This window comes from Heterocephalus glaber, unplaced genomic scaffold, assembly GCF_053883595.1.
Source record: "Heterocephalus glaber isolate CG9 unplaced genomic scaffold, H.glaber_assembly_v1.0 deba00001648, whole genome shotgun sequence".
In the NCBI taxonomy this organism is placed as follows: Eukaryota; Metazoa; Chordata; class Mammalia; order Rodentia; family Bathyergidae; genus Heterocephalus; species Heterocephalus glaber.
Window position 1 is genome coordinate 80587 of NW_028258400.1, and position 23074 is coordinate 103660.

At 40.0% G+C, this 23074-nt stretch overlaps 1 protein-coding gene across 6 annotated transcripts in view; it reads left to right on the top strand.

The window, feature by feature from the left end:
• LOC147822370 (zinc finger protein 627-like) overlaps positions 1-21886 on the top strand; it is a 36319-nt gene extending 14433 nt beyond the window's left edge. Inside the window, exons 2-6 of one of the 6 annotated variants that reach the window (XR_015445739.1) lie at positions 5620-5744; positions 5946-6006; positions 7401-9693; positions 20427-20518; positions 20775-21886. Coding sequence is in view for 1 of the 6 variants with exons in the window: in XM_087196988.1 (XP_087053114.1) it covers positions 5620-5744; positions 5946-6006; positions 20775-20895 (307 nt within the window). In the remaining 5 variants the exon portion in view is untranslated. Of the gene's footprint in view, positions 1-5619; positions 5745-5945; positions 6007-7400; positions 9694-20426 lie in introns of all 6 variants that reach the window. The other 5 variants (XR_015445741.1, XR_015445738.1, XR_015445740.1 and 2 more) reach the window with 5 other exon arrangements.
• The last annotated feature ends 1188 nt before the right edge of the window (positions 21887-23074 follow it).

The following is a 23074-nucleotide window of genomic DNA, read 5'->3' on the forward strand; positions in this document are numbered from 1 at the left end:
AAATACATAGATCAACTATACAAAAAATAAGCAACGAAATACTCGAACTCAATCAAACTTTTGAAGAAATGAACTTAACAGATGTTTACAGAGTGTTCCACTGCACAAAATCAGAATACACATTCTTTTCAGCTGCACATGTGTCGTTCTCCAAAATAGAGCACATACTTGCTCAAAGACCATGTTTAAGTAAGTGCAAAGGAATTGAAGTTATCCCCTGTCTATTATCAGACCATAGTGCAATGAAATTGGAGCCCAATAGCAAAAGAAAGCACAAAAATTTCATAAACACGTGGAAATTGAACAACACACTTCTAAATAACCAGTGAGTCACAGAGGAGACCAAAGAAGAAAATCAGACAGTTCTTACAATTAAATGACAATGACAATACAACATATTGGAATCTATGGGACACAATGAAAGATGTCTTACAAGGTAAATTCATAGCAGCGAGTACTAATATTAGGAAAACAGAGTGAGGCAAATTAAACAACCTGATGCTGAATGTCAAGCTTCTAGAAAAAGAAGAGCAAGACAAACCCAAAGCTCATACAAGGGAGGAAATTATAAAGATCAGAGCAGAAATCAATGCAATGGAGACTAAGAGAACGATACGAAAAATCAATGAAGCCAAGAGTTGGTTCTTCAAAAGAATAAACAAAATTGACAAACCCTTAGCAACCTTATCAGAAAAAGGAAAGAAAAGGCCCAAATCCATGCAATTAGGAATGAAAAGGATGAAACTGCAATGGATCCAGCAGAAATCCAGAGGATCATCAATACCATCCTTCAAGAACCTATATGCCAATAAGATTGAAAACACAGACGAAATGGACAGATTCCTAGATACACATGAATTACCAAAGTTGAACAAAGAAGACCTAGAAATTCTAAACAAGCCAATATCAATCAGTTAAATTGAAAATGTAATTAAAAACTTACCAACTAAAAAAGGCCTGGTTCCTAATGGCTTCACTGCCGAATTCTGTAAGACATTTAGAGAGGAACTAGTGCCACTACTCTTTAAACTCTTCAGTGAAAATGAAAGGAAAGCAAAACTCCCAAATTCATTCCTGGAAGCAAGCATCACCTTGATCCCAAAGGCAGAGAAAGACCCAGCCCAAAAAGAGAACTCTAGGCCAATCTCATTAATGAACATAGATGCAAAAATCCTTAATAAGATACTGGTAAATAGAATGCAGAAGATCATCAAAAAAATCATAGACCCTAACCAAGTGGGATTCATCCCAGGGATGCAGGGATGGTTCAATATACGCAAATCAATAAATGTCATACACTATATCAATAGAGCCAATGACGAAAACCATATGATCATCTCAATAGATGCAAATAAAGCATTTGACAAAATCGAATATGGATTTATGATAAAAATCCTTCAAGAAATTGGAATAGATGGTCTCTACCTCAATCTGATAAAAGCCATCTATGAAAAACCAACAGCCAATATCATTCTAAATGGTCAAAAACTGAAATCCTTCACACTAAAAACAGGAACAAGACAAGGATGTCCACTATCACCACTCCTGTTCAATATAGTTGTGGAAACATTAGCCACAGCAGTTAGACAAGAGAAAGAAATAAAAGGAATAAAGATAGGAAATGAAGAAGTCAAATTGTCATTATTTTCAGATAACATGATATTCTATATAGAAGGCCCCAAGAACTCCATGAAAAGTCTTCTAGCCTTAACAACGAAATTCAGTAAAGTAGTTGGATGCAAGTTCAACACACAAAAATCAATAGCTTTCCTGTACACAAACAACAGACTCTCTGAGAGAAACATGGCAAACAATTCCTTTCACAATAGCATCCAAGAAATTGAAATATATAGGAATCAACCTAACAAAAGAAATGAAAGACCTCTTCTCTGAAAACTATGGCACTCTGAAAAGAGAGATTGAATACAATATCAGAAAATGGAAAGATATCCCTTGCTCCTGGGTACTAAGAATCAACATAGTGGAAATGGCCATACTTCCAAAACTGCTATATAGATTCAGTGCAATCCCAATTGAAATTCCAGTTGCATACTTCACAGACCTTGAGAAAACAATCCAGAAATTTATTTGGAAAAAGAAGAGACCTAGAATAGCAAAAGCAATTCTAGGCAACAGAGGCATGGCCCCGGGTATCACAATCCCCAACCTGCAACTATGCTACAAAGCTACTGTGATAAAAACAGCATGGTACTGGCAAAGAAACAGACCTGAGGACCAGTGGAACAGATTAGAAGGTGCAGAAACAACTCCAGACACACTCAGCCACCTCATCTTTGACAAAGGAGCCAAAGACCCTCACTGGAGGAAAGATAGCCTCTTTAATAAATGGTGCTGGAATAATTGAGTCTCAACTTGCCAAGGATTAAAACTAGACCTATATCTCTCACCATGCACTAAACTAAAATTGAAATCGATTAAAGATCTGACTATTAAAACAGAAACGCTGAACCAGCTGGAACAGAGGTTAGGTAAAACTCTTGAATACATCGGTGCAGGAAATGATTTTATGAACAAAACCTCATTTTCCCATGAACTAGCACAAACAATCAACAAGTGGGATCTCATCTTGTTAAAAAGCTTCTGTACAGCAAGAGAAACCACCAACAGTGTAAAGAGACAACCCATAGTATGGGAAAAATTTTCGCCTGTTCCTTAGACAAAGGTCTTCTATCTAGAACTATAAAAAATAACTATAAAGAACTTAAAAAAATCGGACCCCCCAGATTTAAAGACCCAATTCAAAAATGGGCATCTGAAATGAACAGACATTTCCCAGACAAAGAAGTAGAAATAGCAAATAAACATATGATAAAATGTTCAATATCACCGGTCTTTCGAGAGATGGAAATGAAAACAATGCTGAGATTCCACCTCACCCCAGAAAGAATGACTAGTATCATAAATCAACCAATCACAAAAGCTGCTGGGGCTGTGGGGAAAGAGGAACACTGTTTCACTGCTGATGCAGTGTGGACTGGTACAACCACTGTGGAAATCAGCATGGATATACCTCAAAGAACTAGGACTGGAATTCCCATTTGACCCAGGTATTCCCCTGCTAGGTATCTTCCCCAAAGAATTAAAAGAATCATACCACAGTGATGTATGGGCACCCATGTTCATAGCAGCACAGTTTGTAATAGCTAAAATTTGGAAGCAGCCCAATTTCCCATGCAGCTGGAGACCAGATGAAGAAAATGTGATTTTTAAAATAAAATGGAGTACTACTCAGCCATAAAAAAATGAGACATTAGAGACATAGCTAAATGGGTGCACATTGAGGCGATACTCTTAAGTGAAATAAACAGGGCACACATGTAAAAACCAAATAGTTTCTCTAGTGTGAGAAACTGAAAGTATGAATAAGGACTAAAGTGTATAATAGATAATGTGAAATAGGAAGAAAAGGGGCAAAGGGGAAGGGCAAGTGGGAGGGGTAGGGGAAAGGAAAGAAGGGAATGGAATTAATATGAGAAAATGAAAAGAAAGTCTTTTTAAATAGAGTGGGATGGAGGGGTTGAAGGGAGGACAGGGGAAGGGGGAAAAATTAAGAACCCAGACAGATTATGTAAAGGTGCAAATCTCGAATGATGAATGTCATTATATTGTATATCTAAAATGTACTAATAAAATTAATTTTTAAAAGTCTTTATTCTGTGTACATAGGCAATATTTTCTCATCCTGTTTATGTTGAGTTGTTTTCGTATATTTCAACTTATCCTTCTAGTTCTGATGGTTACTCGATTTTCTTCCGAGGAAAACTTTTTTTCACATTTAAAAAGTTATTTCACTATGAATTCTCAAGGTGTTCAAGGTTACCTTTCACGTTTTAATATGTACCTTACTCATTGCATGTGGAAGAGTATACAGTCCAGGTTTCTAAATACATACTTCTTTCTCCCTGAACATAAATGAAACAGATTGTGATTTCTTCCAGAGATGTATAACACCAGCTCTATCAAGAATATTCCACATGGATGTGGGCCCACTGTTGTCTGTTCCTGAGATGCATTTGTCCTTTTATCTGCTAATGATAGTCTCATGAAGGTGGAATTTGAATGTCTTTCATGTACATTATGGAAGCTTCTCACTTCTTGCTTAGATGGTATTGAATGTTGTTAGAATTTTATTATACCATATAGCTGTAATTGTTTCATCAAATTATGTATTTGCATTATGTATTTGTTTTATGTATATGGTGTGATACCTAAGTGACACAAAGCTTTTTTGGAAGTTTTCCTTTTCTGTGCAGAGTTTGATATAGGATCTCACTTTGTATTTCAGACCAGTCTTGAACTTACTATGTGGCTGAGGCTGTCCTCAAACTCATGGCAACCCTCCTGTATCAGCCTCCCAAGTGCTGGGATTATAGGCATGTAGCCCCACACTTGGCTGAAATTTTCCTTTCTGTTATTGTTTTCTTTTTTTTTTTTTTTTTTGATACTAGGGATCAGACTCGGGTTCCTTGCACCTGTACAGCAGGCGGTGAAACCACTGAGCTAAATCCCTAGCCCTTCTTTCAGTTTTTTGAGACAAGGTCTCACTGTGTCATTCAGTGTGGCCTCGAATTCACTATGTAATCCTGATTGGCCTTCGCAATCCAGGCAGTCCTCCTGCCACAGCCTCCTGAGTGCTGGGATTATAGGTGTGCACCACCATGCCTGGCTCTGTAGTTTTCTTTTTGTGCCTAATTACTCTGTGCTATATTGGTTTTCCATGCGTATGATACATTTTATTCATCTTCCACTCATACTCCCCTAGAATTTCTTCTATCTGAGAGCCAGGTGACCACTTGGTGACACTGAGCTATAAGATAATTTGCCAGCCTTTCCCTTTTTTCAATGTTCATAGACTCGTTCCAAGTAAACTGTTTTTCTATTAACATTTTGTTATTCATATACCATATTTGATGTTCAATTATGTTTTTTTTCTTATGGAACCAAATTCAAGTTTCAAAATGCTGGGCCAGGTATGTAGCTCAGTGCACTGCACCTGCCCCGTAAGCACAAGGTCCTGAGTTTGATTCCTGGTACTGAAGAAAAAGTTTTTTTCCAAAATGCTGCTCACATGCAATCAAAGAAAGAAGGACTCAGTGCATAAGTGAAGAGATACTTCCTGTGGTCTCTCAAAGCCATTCATTAGATATTCATGTGGCCCTGTGTTTCGTGGATGGTGATCTTATAGGCTCCCTCCATGAGCTCTGCTTTAGTGACAGTGCACAGATGCCCTTGCAGTGACCCAGCAGAAGAACCAGTGCTCCTGTTCTGCTGCTGCATTAGCAATGAGTGGCAGTCTTCAATCAGAATTGTTGTCTGAAGAAAATGTGCTTACACATGGAATTAATATTTGAAAGATTCAGGCTCCATTCAGCTTTTTTGTTTTCTTTTGCTCTATTGATACAAGGTCTAGCTATGTAGTTCAGGCTGGCCTGGAACTCACTGAGGGGCCCACACTGCTCTTGAACTCAGGCCTCCTCAGTGCTGGGATTACTGACATACCACACTTGGCTCACAATTTAACTTTGTATGAGCAGACTTGAGATATCTCGGGCTGTGAGTCTCAACCTTCCCTTGAGAAATATATGTGTGATCATTTAGGAGGCAGCAACCTTTGAGGATGACTGTGAAGTTCACCATGGAGGAGTGGGCTTTGCTGGATCCATCCCAAAAGAAGCTCTACAGAGACATGATGAGGGAAACCTTTAGCAACTTGGCTGCTATAGGTAAGGACGACATCTCTTTCTCATTTATACAATCAGAGAATATTGTTTGTTGCTCATCAGTGCTGTTTCATTAAAAAGAGTGCAAAAACGTTTTGTAGAATGTCCCAGGCCTGGTTACATTACACCATGAATGTAATGGGAATCTACAAATTTTTATATAATAATATAGTGTCTTCTTATATTTCTTTGCCTACAATTCAGGAAAAGCCTGGGATCACCTGGAAGTTGAAGAAGAATACAAAATTTACTGGAGAAATCTAAGGTAATTTGCACTCACAAGGAAAATGAATGTTCCTCAAGAGTCAGGGTGTGAGGAGAAACATGACAATCAAGGAAATGTGGCCAAGTTCAAATTAATGTCCCAAATATTCTCCAAAGATGTGTACAACTTCACTATGTATAATCTGACAAGGGAATTATGAAAATACATGAAGTTGCAGTTAGGTATTGCAGATAGGTATATGTACTTGGTCAAAACTTTGACTTTGTCGAGGAATCTCTCTTCAGGATATCTGTTTTGGTATACATGTGAATACAAGACATTCAGCATCTAAAAATTGCTAACCTGGAAGCAGTATTCAAAGTAGAAATCAATGCTGGTGTTGTAATAGGTGTTTTATGCCAACCTGGAAGCAGTATTCAAAGTAGAAATCAATGCTGGTGTTGTAATAGGTGTTTTCAAGCCATTCCTCAGAGAACTGAGTCCATTCATGATTTAAAATTCTTAAAAGACACCCTCCAACATTGCTGGTGGAATGTTAAGTACAGCCACGATGGCAATCAGTACACAGATGTCTCAAAATCTAAAAGTAGATGTTCTGTTTAATCAAGCATATTCCTAATGGGTATATTCTCAAAAGGGTTAATGTTATACAGACATGCACACCCATATTCAAAGCAGGTCAATTTATAACAGCTAAGCCCTGGAATGAGCTAACATGACCATCACTGGCTGCACAGACAAAAGAAAATTGTTGATAGGCTCAGTGTGATGTGGCTTCTTGTAAACCCAGCACTCTGGGAAGCTGATTCTGCAGGATGGCAAGTGGAAGCTCAGACTGAGCTACTTCATCAGTGAGAATTTCTCAAAATAAGAAATAAAAAGACTGGAGGTTTTGTGCTAAGACCTGTGTTTAATTCCCAGCACTGAGAAGGAAAATGTGGTATATGATCAGTCACAAAGATGAATAATATTATGTCCTTTGCCAAAAGAATTAAGTGGGTCTTTGTCACGTAATGTTAAGTGAAATAGCTCATTTCATAAAATATGAAATGTCACACGGTTTCCCTTATATGAAAAACCAAAATATAAACTAAGCATTAAAATAAAGAAGAGGTGATGGGAAAAAGGGAAAGCTGACTTTTTGGAGATGGGAAAGATGGGAAAGACAAACAGGATAAGGAGAGAAGGTGGAGAGTGACGGGGAAAAGGTATCACAGCGATCAGTGTGTGATACACATTATGTCAGCTAAATACTCTGTATTGCAAACTATACCAACTTAGAAATGCCCAAATGGATACCGCCCTTTTGGGAATGACTGATTTGAAGGTTTCCTCTAAGGCATTCAGTTAATTCATCGTTACAGGCATCAAAACAGAACTTGTTCTGGTAAATCAATAATACGGAGCCCCATTTTATCGTGATTTCTTTACAGAAAGAAAGAGGTAGTGAAATGCTATCAATATAATGCTTGGAATCAACATGAAGAAATATTTCTTTCGACTCCAGATGCTAATGTGGATGTGAAAGCAGCGGAAAGCCTTGCTCTTAGGAAGGCTCTGAGTGGTCATTTCTCACTGACTGTGCCTATCATTGCCCACACTGCACTGAAGCCATATAAATAATTGGGATCTGAAGAGAAGGTGCATAAATGTAATCAACATGGAAGAAATTCCAGTGATTTCCAGTCCTTTCAGAAGCATGCAAGGTCAAAGGATGGAGAGAATCCCTGTGAATGTGATCAATGTGGGGAATCCTACTCTGATCTTACTGAAAGAACTCACCTTAGAGAGAAGGGCTTTGCATGTAAGAAAAATTTGAAAGCCTGCAGTACACAGCATAATGTTCAGATCCATGAAAGAAATCACAGTGGGGAGAAATGCTATGTATGTAAGCAATGTGGGAAAGCTTTCAGCACTCACAGTTACTGCAAAATACATGAAAGAGCTCACACTGAGGAGAAACCCCATGTATGTAAGGAATGTGGGAAAGCTTTCAGCACACATGGTGCTCATCAAAGACATGAAAAAATTCATGCTGGGGAGAAACCCTATGTATGTAGGCAATGTGAGAAATGTTTCGTGACACACGGTGCTTGTCAAAGACATGAAAGTATTCACACTGGGGAGAAACCCTATGAATGTAAGCAATGTGGGAAAGCTTTCAGTGCACATTCTTCTTGTCGAAGCCATCAAATAATTCATACTGGGGAGAAACCATATGTATGTAAGCACTGTGGGAAAGCTTTCAGCAGGAGCCTTGCATGTCGAACACATGAAAGAATTCACACTGGCGAGAAACCCTATGTATGTAAGCAATGTGGGAAAGCCTTCAGCACACACACTTATTGTAAAATACATGAGAGGGTTCACACTGGGGAGAAACCTTATGTATGTAAGGAATGTGGGAAAGCTTTCAGCACATGTAGAGCTTGTCAAATACATGAAAGAATTCACACTGGGGAGAAACCCTATGTATGTAAGGAATGTGGGAAAGCCTTCAGAAATCATAGTACTTGAAAAGGCCATGAAAGAATTCACAGTGGGGAGAAACCATATGTATGTAAACTATGTGGGAAAGCTTTCTGCAGAAACAGTTATTGTCAAATACATGAAAGACGTCACACTGGGGAGAAACCCTATGTATGTAAGCAATGCGGGAAAGCTTTCAGCAGGCTCAGTGAATGTAAAATACATGAAAGGATCCACACTGGGTATTAATCCTATGAATGTAAGCAACGTGTAAATCCTCAGTACAGATAATTGTCAAGTATGTGAAAGAACTCACAAGGTAGAGACCTATGTAATAAGTAATTGGGAACGATGCCATACACATTTTTAAATACATGAAAGAAATCCCACTAGGGAGAAACTTTTATGTATGTAAGCCTATTTTGAAAATTCTTTGAAAATTTGTCATGTAATGGAGACCTGTGGAAATAATACATTAAGTTTGGTGTCAATATTTCTTCACAAATTTTCCAGGAAATACAAATCCCAGGTGGAGATATGCAAATGTACATATGTTGTGTGGCTTTAAGTAAATAATTTATACATATCTAGATCATGTATCTATAAGGTTTCATGTAAAAATAGTGAGCTGACATAATTTTATATTGTTTGTGCTTAATCTATAGTGTCGTAATGAAACATGGGGACCTGAAATATACCTTTTACTCTCAAGAATGGACCTAGAGTGGGTGATGTTCCAGGGGACTCACAGTGGTTTCTGGTCCTAAGTGGACGTGTCCTAGACTCGGTGCCTCCAAGTGTCTGTGTTTACACCCGGGGAGACCTGCCCTGGGCTCCCTCTCATCTCATGGCCCGAGGTCTCTGGCTCTGGTGAGACTTGCCCTGGCTGCCCATGAGGCCTGCGGGGCCCCTGGCAATTGGCCTGAAGCGTGGGGACCGAGTCATCCGTCCTCTCATTTGTTCCCAAGTGCTTTCCCTGTGCGGGGTCCTGAGGTTGCTACCTCGAGGCCTGGGGAAGCAGCACAGCATGCTCACTGCTGACTCTCTCCAGCCAAGTGACTGTCAGGCAGCCATCGCGAGACTGTGGTGCCCGTGATGCTGGGGTTCCGAGTTCTGTTTGGGCCTGTTGCCAAGGAAGTGAAGTCACGTGCTGGGGTCAGGAAGCTGAGCCTCCCTTCTGAAAAGAAGACCCTGTGGCTCCTTCCGTTTTTGTTTTTGTTTTTTACTTTGACATAAAAATCTTCCATTTTGTTTCAGGTATGTATTTTTACCGAATTATTTTATAGTCATGGAGTCTTTTAAAAATTAATTTTCATGGTACATTTTAGATATACACAATGGTCACATTCATCATAGGGACTGTGTACGTGTCCATGATCTGTCTGGATTCCTTTTTCCCCAATCCCCTCTCTTCCCTTCATCCATTCCTCCCTTCTTTATTTACAAAAGCCTTGTTTCCATTTTTTCCTTCCATTCTCTTTTTCCCTTGACCCTTCCTTTCCTTTCTCACCTCCATTTTCCCCCTTCCCGTTTGAACATTTTCTTCGGATTTCCCAGTGTATTATACACTTTGGACCTTATTTCCACTTTTGGTTTCTCACACCAGATATACAATGTGATATTTAAACATATGTGTCTCATTTATTTCGCTTAAGACTATGGGTCTCAAGGTGCATCTATTTACATAGAAAGGTTCCCCCCCCCTTCCTGGTGATAGAACTCAGGACCCAGCGCTTACGAGGCAGGTGCGGTGCCACTGAGCTAAATCTCTGACCCAAGTTTACCCTTTTGAAGGCTGACTAGTACACCAAAATCACAACTGTTTGTTTTTTCTTTTTTTTTTTTGGTGGTACCAGGGATCAAACTCAGGGCCCTGTGCTTGCTAAATCCCTGGCCCTACAAAATCACAACTTCTTTGAGCGTTCATCCTTTGATGGGCATTTGGGTTGTTTCCAAGATTGAGCTATTATGTATTATGCTACTATAAACATGGATGTGTATATATTGTGGTATAAAGCTTTTAAGTATTTTGGAAAGATACCCCTCATCCTCTTCATCATGGAAGAAATACTCGTTTCTTAAAAACAGCAATGAAAAACAATTTGTCTATGATGTTTGAGTTTGACATCCTTGAAATTTTATTGCAACAAATATGTAAATGCTTCAAATGCTGCAGGCACAGTAGGAAGTGTAATTTTCCTCCCAAAGGATTCATTCTCTGTCAAGAAGCTGTGCTCAGGGTAGTCACTTAGAGATCTGTTGGATTTTAGGAGGATTTTCTTTCCTGTGTTGGCTTCAGCTTCATTCAATTGCAATAGTGACTGTGGAGATGTTCTACAAATGCCCATCATAATTTTCCTTAGAGGATAAAATAGTCTCAAAGTGTCAACCCTGGATGGCCAGGAGTGGAGGATCCATAGCAGATTTTAACTTGCAGGTGCACATGGATAACTATTCACGGTCAGATACTGACTGAACTCAATCACAAAGTGTAGTGTTCAGTGCTGTGACCTAGTGTGAAGGGACAACAAGTTGTGACTGCAAGGTGCAGTCTTTGTGAGGCCCTGGACATCATCACCCCACTGGTGATGCAGAGCACATTTGCACATCACTTGGAAACTTCTGTTGTGTGCACTGCCATCACCTCTGCCCTCCATCTGAAGCTGAGCATGTGCTTTGTGTCTCTTGTGGAGAGGTTGCCTTTTCCAGAGGAGATGGAGCTGCAACCATTCAGTATAAATGTTTCCAGAAGGCCTTCAAGCAGCAAACCATACTGGCTTTCCTGTGTGCTCCTTGTCAGTGGTGGAGCTATCACAGGCCATGGTGTGGATGGCACCCGAATTGTTGCTGCATCCATCTGCTCGTGGGCATTTGTTCTGTTTTCAGTGTTGTCCTTAAAATTGAAGCAACTGTGACCATTCTTATACACCTACTTGTATGGTATAGGCTTGTATGGTATATTTAGACGTGAAATTGCTGGATCATACTGCTGGTGTACGTTTAAAAATTGTTAAGGTGTGGTTTGAAGCAGTTGTTTTATGCAGAACTTGAGGGTTTTTTTGTCATTGTGTTTCTTTTTTGTTGTTGTTTTTGGTGAGGATTGTGAAACAGTGTCTTCGAATTTTCAGTATTTTCTGATTTGATTTTGTATAATTGACCTGAAAACAGGCTATTTATATTACATACATTCAATATTTTTGCAGTGGAGAAAAATTAAAAAGAAAAAGATTAGAATCACCTATCATTTCACCAACCCAAAGCCTTTGCTGCTGCTCTTGCATGTGTGCCTTATTCAACACACCTTGCATGACATTTATCATCACGTAGACACTGGAGTACTGTCAGGTATTTACATTGGTGCAGATGTTTATTTTTAACCTTTTAAATGAGATGGCTGCAAATATGCTGCTAAATATATCCTCTTAGGATCTGGATATCTTAGTATGTAGATTTGATCAGTTTTTGGTCCTAATTTTTTTATACTACCATTTGAAGCAGACACCGCTCATTGAGTTATATTCTCCCATCATTTTATATTTTGTTTTGCTTTTTTTTGAGGCACGGTCTAACTAATTCACTAATTGGGCCTGGCTGGGCTTAAATTTGTGATCCTCCTTCAGCCTCCCAAAGCTCTGGGATTGCAGGTGTACAATATCCTTATGTGGCAATTGACAATAATTGTGCATATTTATAGGGTACAATGTGCTGTATTATTCTATGGCTCTATTGTAGACATAATCCGGCTAGTTATATACCTACCACCCTACTAACCCACAATATCTTTTACTGTGTATCAGACTAAAATTACCCAAGAAAGTTATGCGGGTTGAAGCCACTTGGGGCCTGTTGTCCTGAAGAAAGGTGAGGCAAAGGTACACACAGAGCTCTACCTGACCCACTCTCCCTTAAGAGTTGGGTTTTTTTTGGTACTGGGGATTGAACTCTGTACCTTGCAAGGCAGGTGCGGTGCCACTGAGCTAAATCCTTGGCCTTCCTAGCACTTAAAAAAAAATTCTGGATTTTGAATTCAGAACCTCTGAGCTTGGCTCTTTCCTCTCCATTTGTAAAGGTTTGTTTTGTGAGACAGGTTCTCGATAAGTAGCTAGGTTTCTCAGACTATCCTTGATCTCATGGTCATTCCGCCTCAGCCTTCTAGAGGACTGTGCTTATAGGCAATGCCTCCATAACTGATATCCTCATACTGTGTGCTATGCCACTAACTCAATATGCTGTTAGTCTCATTTAATTTTCCTTTCATGAGGAATTGCTTTCAATTCAAAATTGAAAGTCGCTCGGTGCACATTTTGAGAAGTGTAGCTTTTGTCCTTATTGCTTCTGCTCTATGGTCTTCCTCAAATGCTAACCTTGTAAAAATGCATTTATTCTATGTATTTGTGATATACATATTCCTCATATATGTATTTGTAAAATATATGATAGCTTTTACTCAATTCACTATTGATAGACCTTTTGATGTACTTACTTTTTATTTACTTATTTACTTTTGTATTAAATTCTTTTATTGGTACATTGTAGGTATACAACACAATTACATTTCTCATTGGGGATTGTACCTTTACATGATGCATCTTGGTTCTTATTTTTTCCCCATCCCTAGCCCTCCCTTCACGCCCTCTACCCTTCCCTATTTACAAACACTTTATTTCCATTTTTTCCATTTCTCCTTAGTTTTCCTTTCCCTTCTTTCCTTTCCCCTCCCCCTCCCACTACCCCTACCCCTTTGGACCTTTTCTTCCTATTTTACATTATCGATTATTCATTCTAATCATTGGTACATTTTAGGTATACAATGTAATGACATTCATCATTGGAAATTTGCACCTTTACATAGTCTCTCTTGGTTCTTGTTTTTCACCCTTGCCCAGCCCTCCCTTCAACCCCTCCAGTCCTCCCTATTTACAAAGGTTTTGTTCCTATTTTTCCATTTTCTCATATTAATCCCATTCCCTGCTATCCTTTGCCCTAGCCCTCCCACTTCCTTCCCCTTTGCCCCTTTTCTTCCTATTTCACATGACCTATTATACATTTAGTCCTTATTTACACTTTCAGTTTCTCACATGAGAGAAACTATTCGGTGTTTATACATGTGTGTCCTGTTTATTTCACTTAAGAGTATCTCCTCAATGTGCATCCACTTAGCTATAAATGTCTCTAATTTCTCGTTTTTTATGGCTGAGTAGTACTCCATTTTATTTAAAAAAACCACATTTTCTTGATCCAGTCTCCAGTTGATGGGCATTTGGGCTGTTTCCAAGTTTTAGCTATTACAAACTGTGCTGCTATGAACATGGGTGCACATATATCACTGTGGTATGATTCTTTTAATTCTTTGGGGAAGATCCCCAGCAGTGGAATAGCTGAGTCAAATGGGACTTCCAGTCCTAGTTCTTTGAGGTATCTCCAGACTGATTTCCACAGTGGTTGCATCAGTCTACACTCCCACCAGCTGTGGAGCAGGGTTCCTCTTTCCCCACAGCCCCGCCAGCATTGGTTATTGGTGGATTTCATGATAGCAGCCATTCTTTCTGGAGTGAAGTGGAATCTCAGTGTTGTTTTCATTTGCATCTCTCGAATGACCAGTGATGTTGACCATTTTTTCATGTCTTTATTTGCTATTTCTACTTCTTTGTCTGAGAAATGTCTGTTCATTTCAGATGCCCATTTTTGGATTGGGTCTTTCAATTTGGGAGGTCTGATCTTTTTCAGTTCTTTATAGATTTGAGATAGTAGACCTTTGTCTGAGGAAGAGCAGGTGAAGATTTTTTCCCACATTGTGGGTTGTCTCTTCACACTGCTGGTGGTTTCTCTTGCTGTGCAGAAGCTTTTTAATAAGAAGAGATCCCATTTGTTGATTGTGCTAGTTCATGGGCAACTGAGGTTTTGTTCATAAAATCTTTTCCTACACCGATGTCTTCAAGGGTTCTACCTAACCTCTGTTCCAACTGGTTCAGAGTTTCTATTTTAATATTTAGATCTTTAATCCATTTTGATTTTAGTTTAGTGCATGGTGGACATACAGGTCTAGTTTTAATCTTTGGCAAGTTGAAGCCCAATTTTTCCAGCACTGTTTATTAAAGAGGCTATCTTTCCTCCAGTGAGGGTGTTTGGCTCCCTTGTTGAAGATGAGCTGGCTGAGTGTGTCTGGAGTTGTTTCTGCATCTTCTAATCTGTTCCACTGGTCCTCAAGTCTGTTTCTTTGCCAGTACCATGCTGTTTTTATCACAGTAGCTTTGTAGTAGAGTTGCAGGTTAGAGATTGTGATACCGCCTGCCATGTCTCTGTTACCTAGTATTGCTTTTGCTATTCTGGGTGTCTTCTTGTTCCAAATGAATTTTTGGATTGTTTTCTTGAGGTCTATGAAGTATGCTGGTGGGATCTCAATTGGAATTGCATTAAATCTATATAGCAGTTTTGGAAGTAATTGGAATGTAATTAAAAACTTTTCAACTAAGAAAATCCCAGGCCCTGATGGCTTCACTGCTGAATTCTACAAGACATTTAGAGAGGAACTGCTGCCACTACTGTTGAAACTCTTCAATGAAATGGAAAGGGAAGCAATACTCCCAAATTCATTCCTGGAAGCAAGCATCACCTTGATCCCCAAAGCAGAGAAAGACCCAACCGAAAAAGAGAACGATAGGCCAATCTCACTAATGAACATAGATGCAAAAATCCTTAATAAGATAATGGCAAACAGAATGGAGAAGATCATCAAGAAGATCATACACCCTGATCAAGTGGGATTCATCCCAGGGATGCAGGGATGGTTCAATATATGAAAATCAATGTAATACACTATATCATTAGAGCCAAGGACAAAACCCATATGATTATCTCCATAGATGCAGAGAAAGCATTTGACAAAATCCAACATGCGTTTATGATAAAAACCCTCCAAAAAATTGGAATAGATGGTCTCTACCTCAAACTGATAGAAGCCATCTCTGAAACACCAACAGCCAATATCATACTAAATGGTCAAAAACTGAAATCCTTCACACTCAAATCAGGAACAAGACAAGGATGTCCACTATCGCCACTCTTGTTCAATATAGTTTTGGAAACATTAGCCACGGCAATTAGACAAGAGAAAGAAATAAAAGGAATAAAGATAGGAAATGAAGAAGTCAAATTGTCATTATTTGCAGATGACATGATACTCTATATAGAAGACCCCAAGAACTCCACCAAAAGTCTTCTAGACTTAATAACCAAATTCAGTCAAGTAGCTGGTTACAAGGTCAACACACAAAAATCAAGAGCTTTCCTCTACACCAATGACAGACTCACTGAGAGAGAAATAGGGCAAATAATTCCTTTCACAATAGCATCCAAAAAACTGAAATACCCAGGAATCATCCTAATGAAAGAAATCAAAGACCTCTTCTCTGAAAACTATGGCATTCTGAAAAGAGAGATTGAAGATGATATTAGAAAATGGACAGACATCCCCTGCTCCTGGGTAGGAAGGATTAATATAGTGAAAATGGCCATACTTCCCAAACTGTACTTACTTTTTAGTCAATCCAATTAGCCCAATGTATACCTCTAGAATGAATACTTTTTGCCATATTTGATTAGTCTTTTATTAATAAGTTTAAAGAGAAATACAGGTGTTATTTCTTCCTGAAATTCTTTAATGTGTATCCTTAAGTACTGTCATATACTTCAGTTCATTTTCAGAGTTGGCAAGAAGAGAAAACCATTGTTGTGGTGATAAGATAGTGGTAGTGCATAGGGAACAGCAGAAATTTATCGGAGGGACTTTTGCTGATGGTGGCAGATGTTGGATATTTAGCATTAGGTCAAGCTATATCACTAAGCTGGGGGATATAATAGGCATTTTTACTGTGGTTAAGATGGCTTCTGTTTGCCTTTGAGGGTGTACAAAGTCTCTCTCTCTCTCTCTCTCTCTCTCTCTCTCTCTCTCTCTCTCTGTTTTTGGTACCAGGGATCAAACTCAGGTCCTTGTGCTTGCAAGGCAGGCAGCAGAACCACTGAGCTAAATCCCTGACTCTCAAAATCTCTTTTAACAGTGTACCCATATCGCTGCTATTATGGCCCATATAGCTTTTAATTTTAAAGCATGTACCTGAGGAAAATAAGCCTTAGAGACAAACAAAGGACAGGTAGAATGAAGAATGTTTACCATATTTGTTATAGAAACTGGTCACACTGGAACATTAAAAGGGGGAGCACTTAATTCAGATAGCATGTAGCAGAGTTACGATCACCAGCCCAGTCCTCACCATCTTGAGCACAGTCCACAGTCCTGGGTCTGAGCAGCTGTCCTGCTTGGCTTCATGGGCAGTGCATCTGGAATTACACAGATATGCTCCATCTGTCTTTTCTTCAGCTTTAGCACTGTAGAAGGAAGGAAAGAGACTCATCTGCACAGGTTTATGAACAAAGGGCTGGGAACCAGTGGAAGTGAGAAACAGTGGAGCTGGGGTCTGGGATTGGAGGAAGGAGATAAACAGAAGACACAGCGAGGATCCAAAGCAAAACTGGAGAGGTCATTTGCTCTGGAACAGAAAATATTTTTACTGACAGTGGAGGGTAAGGACTGGTGAAATAAACCTTACAAAGAGGAGACAATGGAGATTCATTCTGTAGGCCTTCATTTTTCCCAGAAGACTTCCAGGCAGCCCAGAGTGTAGGTTTGGTTTATCTCACAGAAAATCAGAACTACTGAGCTGCTGATCACACACGGTGGAGTCCACCACACATTCATGTGGCTTCAGTGCCGGGGGATTTTCCTGTTCACTCTGGCTGAGAGCAGTGTGACGATGACTCAGTTGAGGCCTGCATGGGGAGAGGGATGTCACACAGCTCGGGAATGTTCTGGGTGCCGCAGTAAGACCAGTGAGGGAGCCGGGTGCCTGCTGGTGCTGATGAGCCAGAGAGAGAAAGGGAAAGGTAATAGAGGCTTTTTGGAAGCCAGGTTTTCCTTGGAAGTTGTAAATGAAAGACTAATTTGCCTTTTGTCCTTTTCCATATTTTCTTTGTAGTTTTTATTACGTCTGTACTTTTTCCCTTGGTCTTGCAGTAGATGCCTCCTGAACTCACAGTAGGTGAAAACAGGAGCCACACACCTAGGCTTTGAGGGTGTGACTGCATCCTGCCTTAGAATGGATGGGAATGCGGAGGGCTATGGGTTAGCAGACACGAATACACACAGCACGCTGTAAGCGTGAGCCCTCCAGGGTGAGGATGAAGCTACTCACCTTCTTGCTGGGACTCATGGTGCCTTGGTGAAGCTGAGAAGCAGGTGTGTGCAAAGCAGGCATGGTGGAGCCCTCAGGGACATAAGGATGCTCCTGCACACCTCAGCTTTCTGTACCATTTAAGAGAAATGCTAGAGGAGAGGGGCTTGACCAACCTAAGTGGCACCATGCAGTTAATTACCTCAACACATTTCACATCTTTCTGTTCCACTAGCCCTCACTTAGACTCTCTTAGTACCAAGAAAGAAGGTGCCACATAGGCAAAATAATAGAGAGATAGAAACAGTTTGTTTGTTTACAGCACAGGGGATTGAACCCAGAAACTCACATGCTACACAAGCGCTCTACCACTGAGCCAACTCCCATCCCTAGACATTCTCAGGTGTTGTAGATGAAAGGCAATGCTAGAGGCTTCTTTAGACATCAAAAAGACAAGCCACATACTGGATAACATCTCTACAAAAGACATACCTGAGAACAAATTTGTATTCAAAATACACAAAACATTCTTACTGTGTATCAGACCAACGAAAAATGCATACCAGACCAAAGAAAATATAATGATAGAGGATAGTTCAGGGTATAATTCAACAGTGTTCCTATGCACCAGCCATGAACCCACTTAGACAGAAATCAAGAAACAATCCCATTCCTGATACCTTTAAAAAAAATACCTGAGAATTGGCCAAAAAAATGAAGTAAAATTCCTCTATAACAAAACATGGCTGTTTAGAAAAGACTTTATGAACAAAACCTCAGTAGCATGGGTATTAGCATAAAGAATCAACAACCGGGTTCTCATCTTATTAAAAAGCTTCTGCAGTGCAAGAGAAACCAACACCAGAGCTAAGAGACAACCTATAATATGGGAAAACATTTTAGCAGCTGTACCTCAAAGGCCTACTATTTAGAATGTGTAAAGAATTGAAAAAAGTCAGACCCCTCAAATTCAAAGACCCAGTTCAAAAATGGGCTTCTGAAAAAAAGAGACACTTCTCAGACAAAGAAGCAAAAGCAGCAAATGAACATAGGAAAAAAATGTTCAACATCACTGGTCATTTGAGAGATGCAGATGAAAACGACACAGATTCCACCTCACCCCAGAAAGAATGGCTGCTATCAAGAAATCAACAAATAACAAATGCTGGTGGGGGTGTGGGGAGAAAGGAACCCTTCTCCATTGTTTTTTTTGTGTGTGTGTGTTTTGTGGTTTTTTTGGTACCGGGGATTGAACTCGGGTCCTTGCGCTTGCGAAGCAGGCAGTGGAACCACTGAGCTAAATCCCCAGCCTCCATTGTTGGTGGGAGTGCAGACTGGTGCAACCACTGTGGAAATCAATATGGAGATACCTCAAAGAACTAGGGCTAGAGGTCCTATTTAACCTAGCTATTCCCCTGCTGGGTATCATCCCCAAAGAATTAAAATAATCATACCACAGAGATATATGTGCACCCATGTTTATAGTGGCACAGTTCATAATAGCTAAAGCTCGGGAACCGCCCAAGTGCCCATCAGTTGGAGACTGGATAAAGAAGATATGGGTTTTGTTTTTTTTTTTAATAAAATGATGTACTACTCAGCCATAAAGAATGAGAAACTAGAGACATTTATAGCTAAGTGGATGCATATTGAGGCCATAGTCTTAAGTGAAATAAATAGGAAACACGTGTAAATACCAAATAGCTTCTTCAGTGTGAGCAACTGAAAGTGTAAATAAGGATTAAAATGATTAAAATGAATAGTTGATAATTTGAAATAGGAAGAAAATGTCAAAGGGGTAGAGGAAGTGGGAGAGGAAGGGGAAAGGGAAGAAGGGAAAGGAAAAATTACAAGACAAAAACAGAAATGAAGTCTATGTAAATAGGGAAGGGTGGAGGGGGTGAAGGGCACACAGGGAATGGGGAAAAAATAACCAAGATACATCACATACAGGTACAAACACCCAATGATAAATGTAAATGAATGGTATACCTAAAATGTACCAATAAAAGAATTTCAGCAAAAACAAAAAAGTATGGCAGTTTGGAAAAAAAGAGATTGAAGAGGAAACTATAAACTGGAGAGATAAACTCTGTTTCTGGATAGGCAGAAGCAACATTGTCAAAATGATGACACTCCACAAATGATCAATATGTTTAACGCAATTCTAACCAACATAACATGAGTATTACTCTCACAACTATATATCACACTCCTTTAATTTAAAAGGAACTTGTAGTCTAGAGACCTTAAGGAACCCCTGAGCAACAAAAGCAAAGCAGGAGGCATTACAATCTGAGATTTAAAGTTATATGACAAAAGTGCAGTGATGAAAACATCAAAAACAAATGTGTCAATCAACACAGTGAAATTCAGAATGAAGAAATGATCTCAGGCACTTTCACCCACTTGAGTTTGGACAAAGGGGGCCCAGACAATATCCTGGAGAAAAGACAGCCTCTTCAACACATACTGCTGGGAAAACTGGTGGTCGCAATGTGGAAGGTTAAATCCAGACCCACATCTCACACATGTTGTACTAAAACCAATTTAAGTACAAACATGCTTAATGTCTCCACCATTATGGAAGTGCAAAAGAGAACCACAGTGAGATTCCCTTAGTACAGCACCAATCATCAATATAATTTAAAGTAACAAGTGCTAGCCCATATACATGCTGCAGTTTGTGTTCAAAAATAGTTTGCCATATCCTCAAAAAGTTGAGTATGCATTTTCTGTACTGCTTTATGTTTCCATTCCTAGGTAGCTATCTAGAACTGAAGATGTGCATTCAAACAACAATGGATGTGTACCTTTCATCTGTAAAGGTCATGGCAATGATGAACTGTCCCATAGTGAGTTCCAGAAAAAGAAAGCTGTTTCCAAAAGAAAAGGAATTTTTCTCCCAGGACAGCCAGGTGGTGAAAGAGAAGTGGGCCTAAGGGTTGCATTATCCTATAAAAAGTTCATTGCTTTTCTGACAGAGCATTAACCTAAATTAATTGTAAATGATAAAACTAACAATACACTGAATCCTAGCCCTAAGAACTATTGCATCCTAAGAATTATTATAGCCACTCCTCTCCTCCCTGAGATTTTTTTGTCTTCTAGGCACTACATGGGCTACTGGTTTACTAGCAAGAAGACTGGCTTCTTCTCCAGTATACAGCAAAAATGTGGACCTGAGCCATGGGGTCAGAGCCCCTCCTCCTCCCATGAAGCAACTCAGTAGGATGGCATGTGGTGAAGCACATTCTCACACTGTGACTTGTGCCAAGCATATCACAAGCTCCAACACTAACACTTACTTACAAACCTTACATAACTAATGTAAAACTAACCCTAACCCTACCTTAACCCATAAAGTCTAAACCTAAGCCCAAACCCTAAACTCTAATCCAACACTCAACACCAGTGCTACACCCCGCCACTCACCCTAACTTGACCCTGGTTGCTGACTGGTTTCCCTCTTCCCACCAGCCTCCTGTCCATCCTGGCCCCTCTTCACACATCTGGACCCTTCCTTACCTGTTGTACCCCATAGTCCTGCTGCTCAGGGCTCAGCGAGGCCTAGGGCATGCTTAGGAAGGTGAGGCCGGAGGGTGCTCATGGCCCAACCTGCCCAGGGACTGAATCCTGGACAAGGGCCGAGGCCATGGAAGGAGGCTTCTCATCTGCTGAGGAGAGACAAGATCCCGCACTCTGTGGTGACCCCTCCAGGCAGCTGTCTGCAGAACATAAAGCACCATGGACTACAGGTCCCCAACCTCAGCAGGTACCTAGGGCCTCCTTTGACCTCCCACTAGGGTGTCCCTCTGCAGCCTTGACCTGCTGGCATCAGGGAGGTTGGCACCACTCTGCTTTGTGCACAGAACTCTGCTTCTTTTCCCCTCAAATCATGTCTTGGGCAGAGACGTCCAGCAGGGGATCCTTGGCTCCTGCCAGCTCTTCTCTCTGGGCCAAATCAGTGGAGGGACTTGACATCTCGGGACTGCCATTAACATGTTTTCTGCACCTTCTTGTTTTAAGACTACTCTTTTTCCAAATTTTTAAAAGCAAGTAGTGAGACTTCTGTGTATAACTTAGGCTAGATCACCACACAAGCTTTTTGTTTCCCTCAAATTTAATTTTATAAATAAATGCTAACTGCTGAATTTTTGTTTTCATCCTTGTTCAAATTATTCTTAACTGTTTTGAAGGCAAAATTGGAAAAATATAATATGCTTTGTAAAGTATAATAAAAGTTTTATTGAAAACATTATTTGTGTGTGTGTGTGTGTGTGTGTGTGTGTGTGTGTCGTATTGGGGAATAAGCCCAAGGTCTTACACTGACCTACATCTCCACCCTACCCTCCCCCCACTCTTATGAGACAGGGTCGTGAAGCTGCCCCTCTTGGACTTGTCATCCTCCTGCCTCAGCATCCTAAGCAGCTGGGATTACAGGCACCACCATACCCAGCATTAGGAGATTACTGACGGATGTTGAATATAAACACTAAACATCTCCAACTTCTAATCACAATGAAATAAGATTTCAGTGTCTTTCCCATGGTTAATATTAAAAAGAAAAAACCCTTAGATAAGTAAAACTTAGTGGTTTATTTGAGCAAAGAAACCAAAGGATTCCCCAACCTGGCATTTCTCAAATCCAGAGAAGGTTCAAAGAGCCAGGGGATGTGCTGAGAAGGGCAGCAACTGTGAGCTGAACTGAGGCATGAACACAGCTTCATTGATTACAAAGTCAGCTTAATTCATGACTCTGCACCTGACAAGCCCAGTTGCTGTAACTAGCTGAGCCTCAGCCATTTGTCAAAAGACTATAGTCATTGGGTTTCAATACCTATTCTTTGAGTTAAAAGATTTGGTGAGGCTCAAGAGGGGCTGGGTTGTGAGTGGAACAAGGTATCCTGTCTCTTAGCTGGGCTGGTGTGTACCTCAGTGTCAGAGCACCTACTCCAAGTACCTGAAGTGACCTGACCTGCTCAGGCCTCAAAACCACATAGGAATGGGAAAGTGAAAAACCTTAAGTGTAACAAATAGCAGGAAACCAGACACAGTAATAAAGTAAAAACCAAGTATAACTGCAACATCCACAATGCTAACAACAGGATTGGCAGGGACAGAAATAACACACAATAGCATGTTTTAAAAGTTGACAAAAGTACAGGTAATTAAAAAGAGAAGAAAACAGGGAGAAGAAAGTAAAAGAATATATTAAAAGTTGAAAGTGAGAAAACAGAAGAAAATAAAAAGTGAAGCCTTCCCAATGTGAGCAAGAGAGAATAAAAGAATGCAAACATTAGAAGGAGGAAAAAGGGGCCAGAAAAAATAAAAATGAATAACAAGAAAAATAATTCAGCTGGCCATGGTGACATACATCTGTAATCCCAGCACTTAGGAGGCTGAGGCCG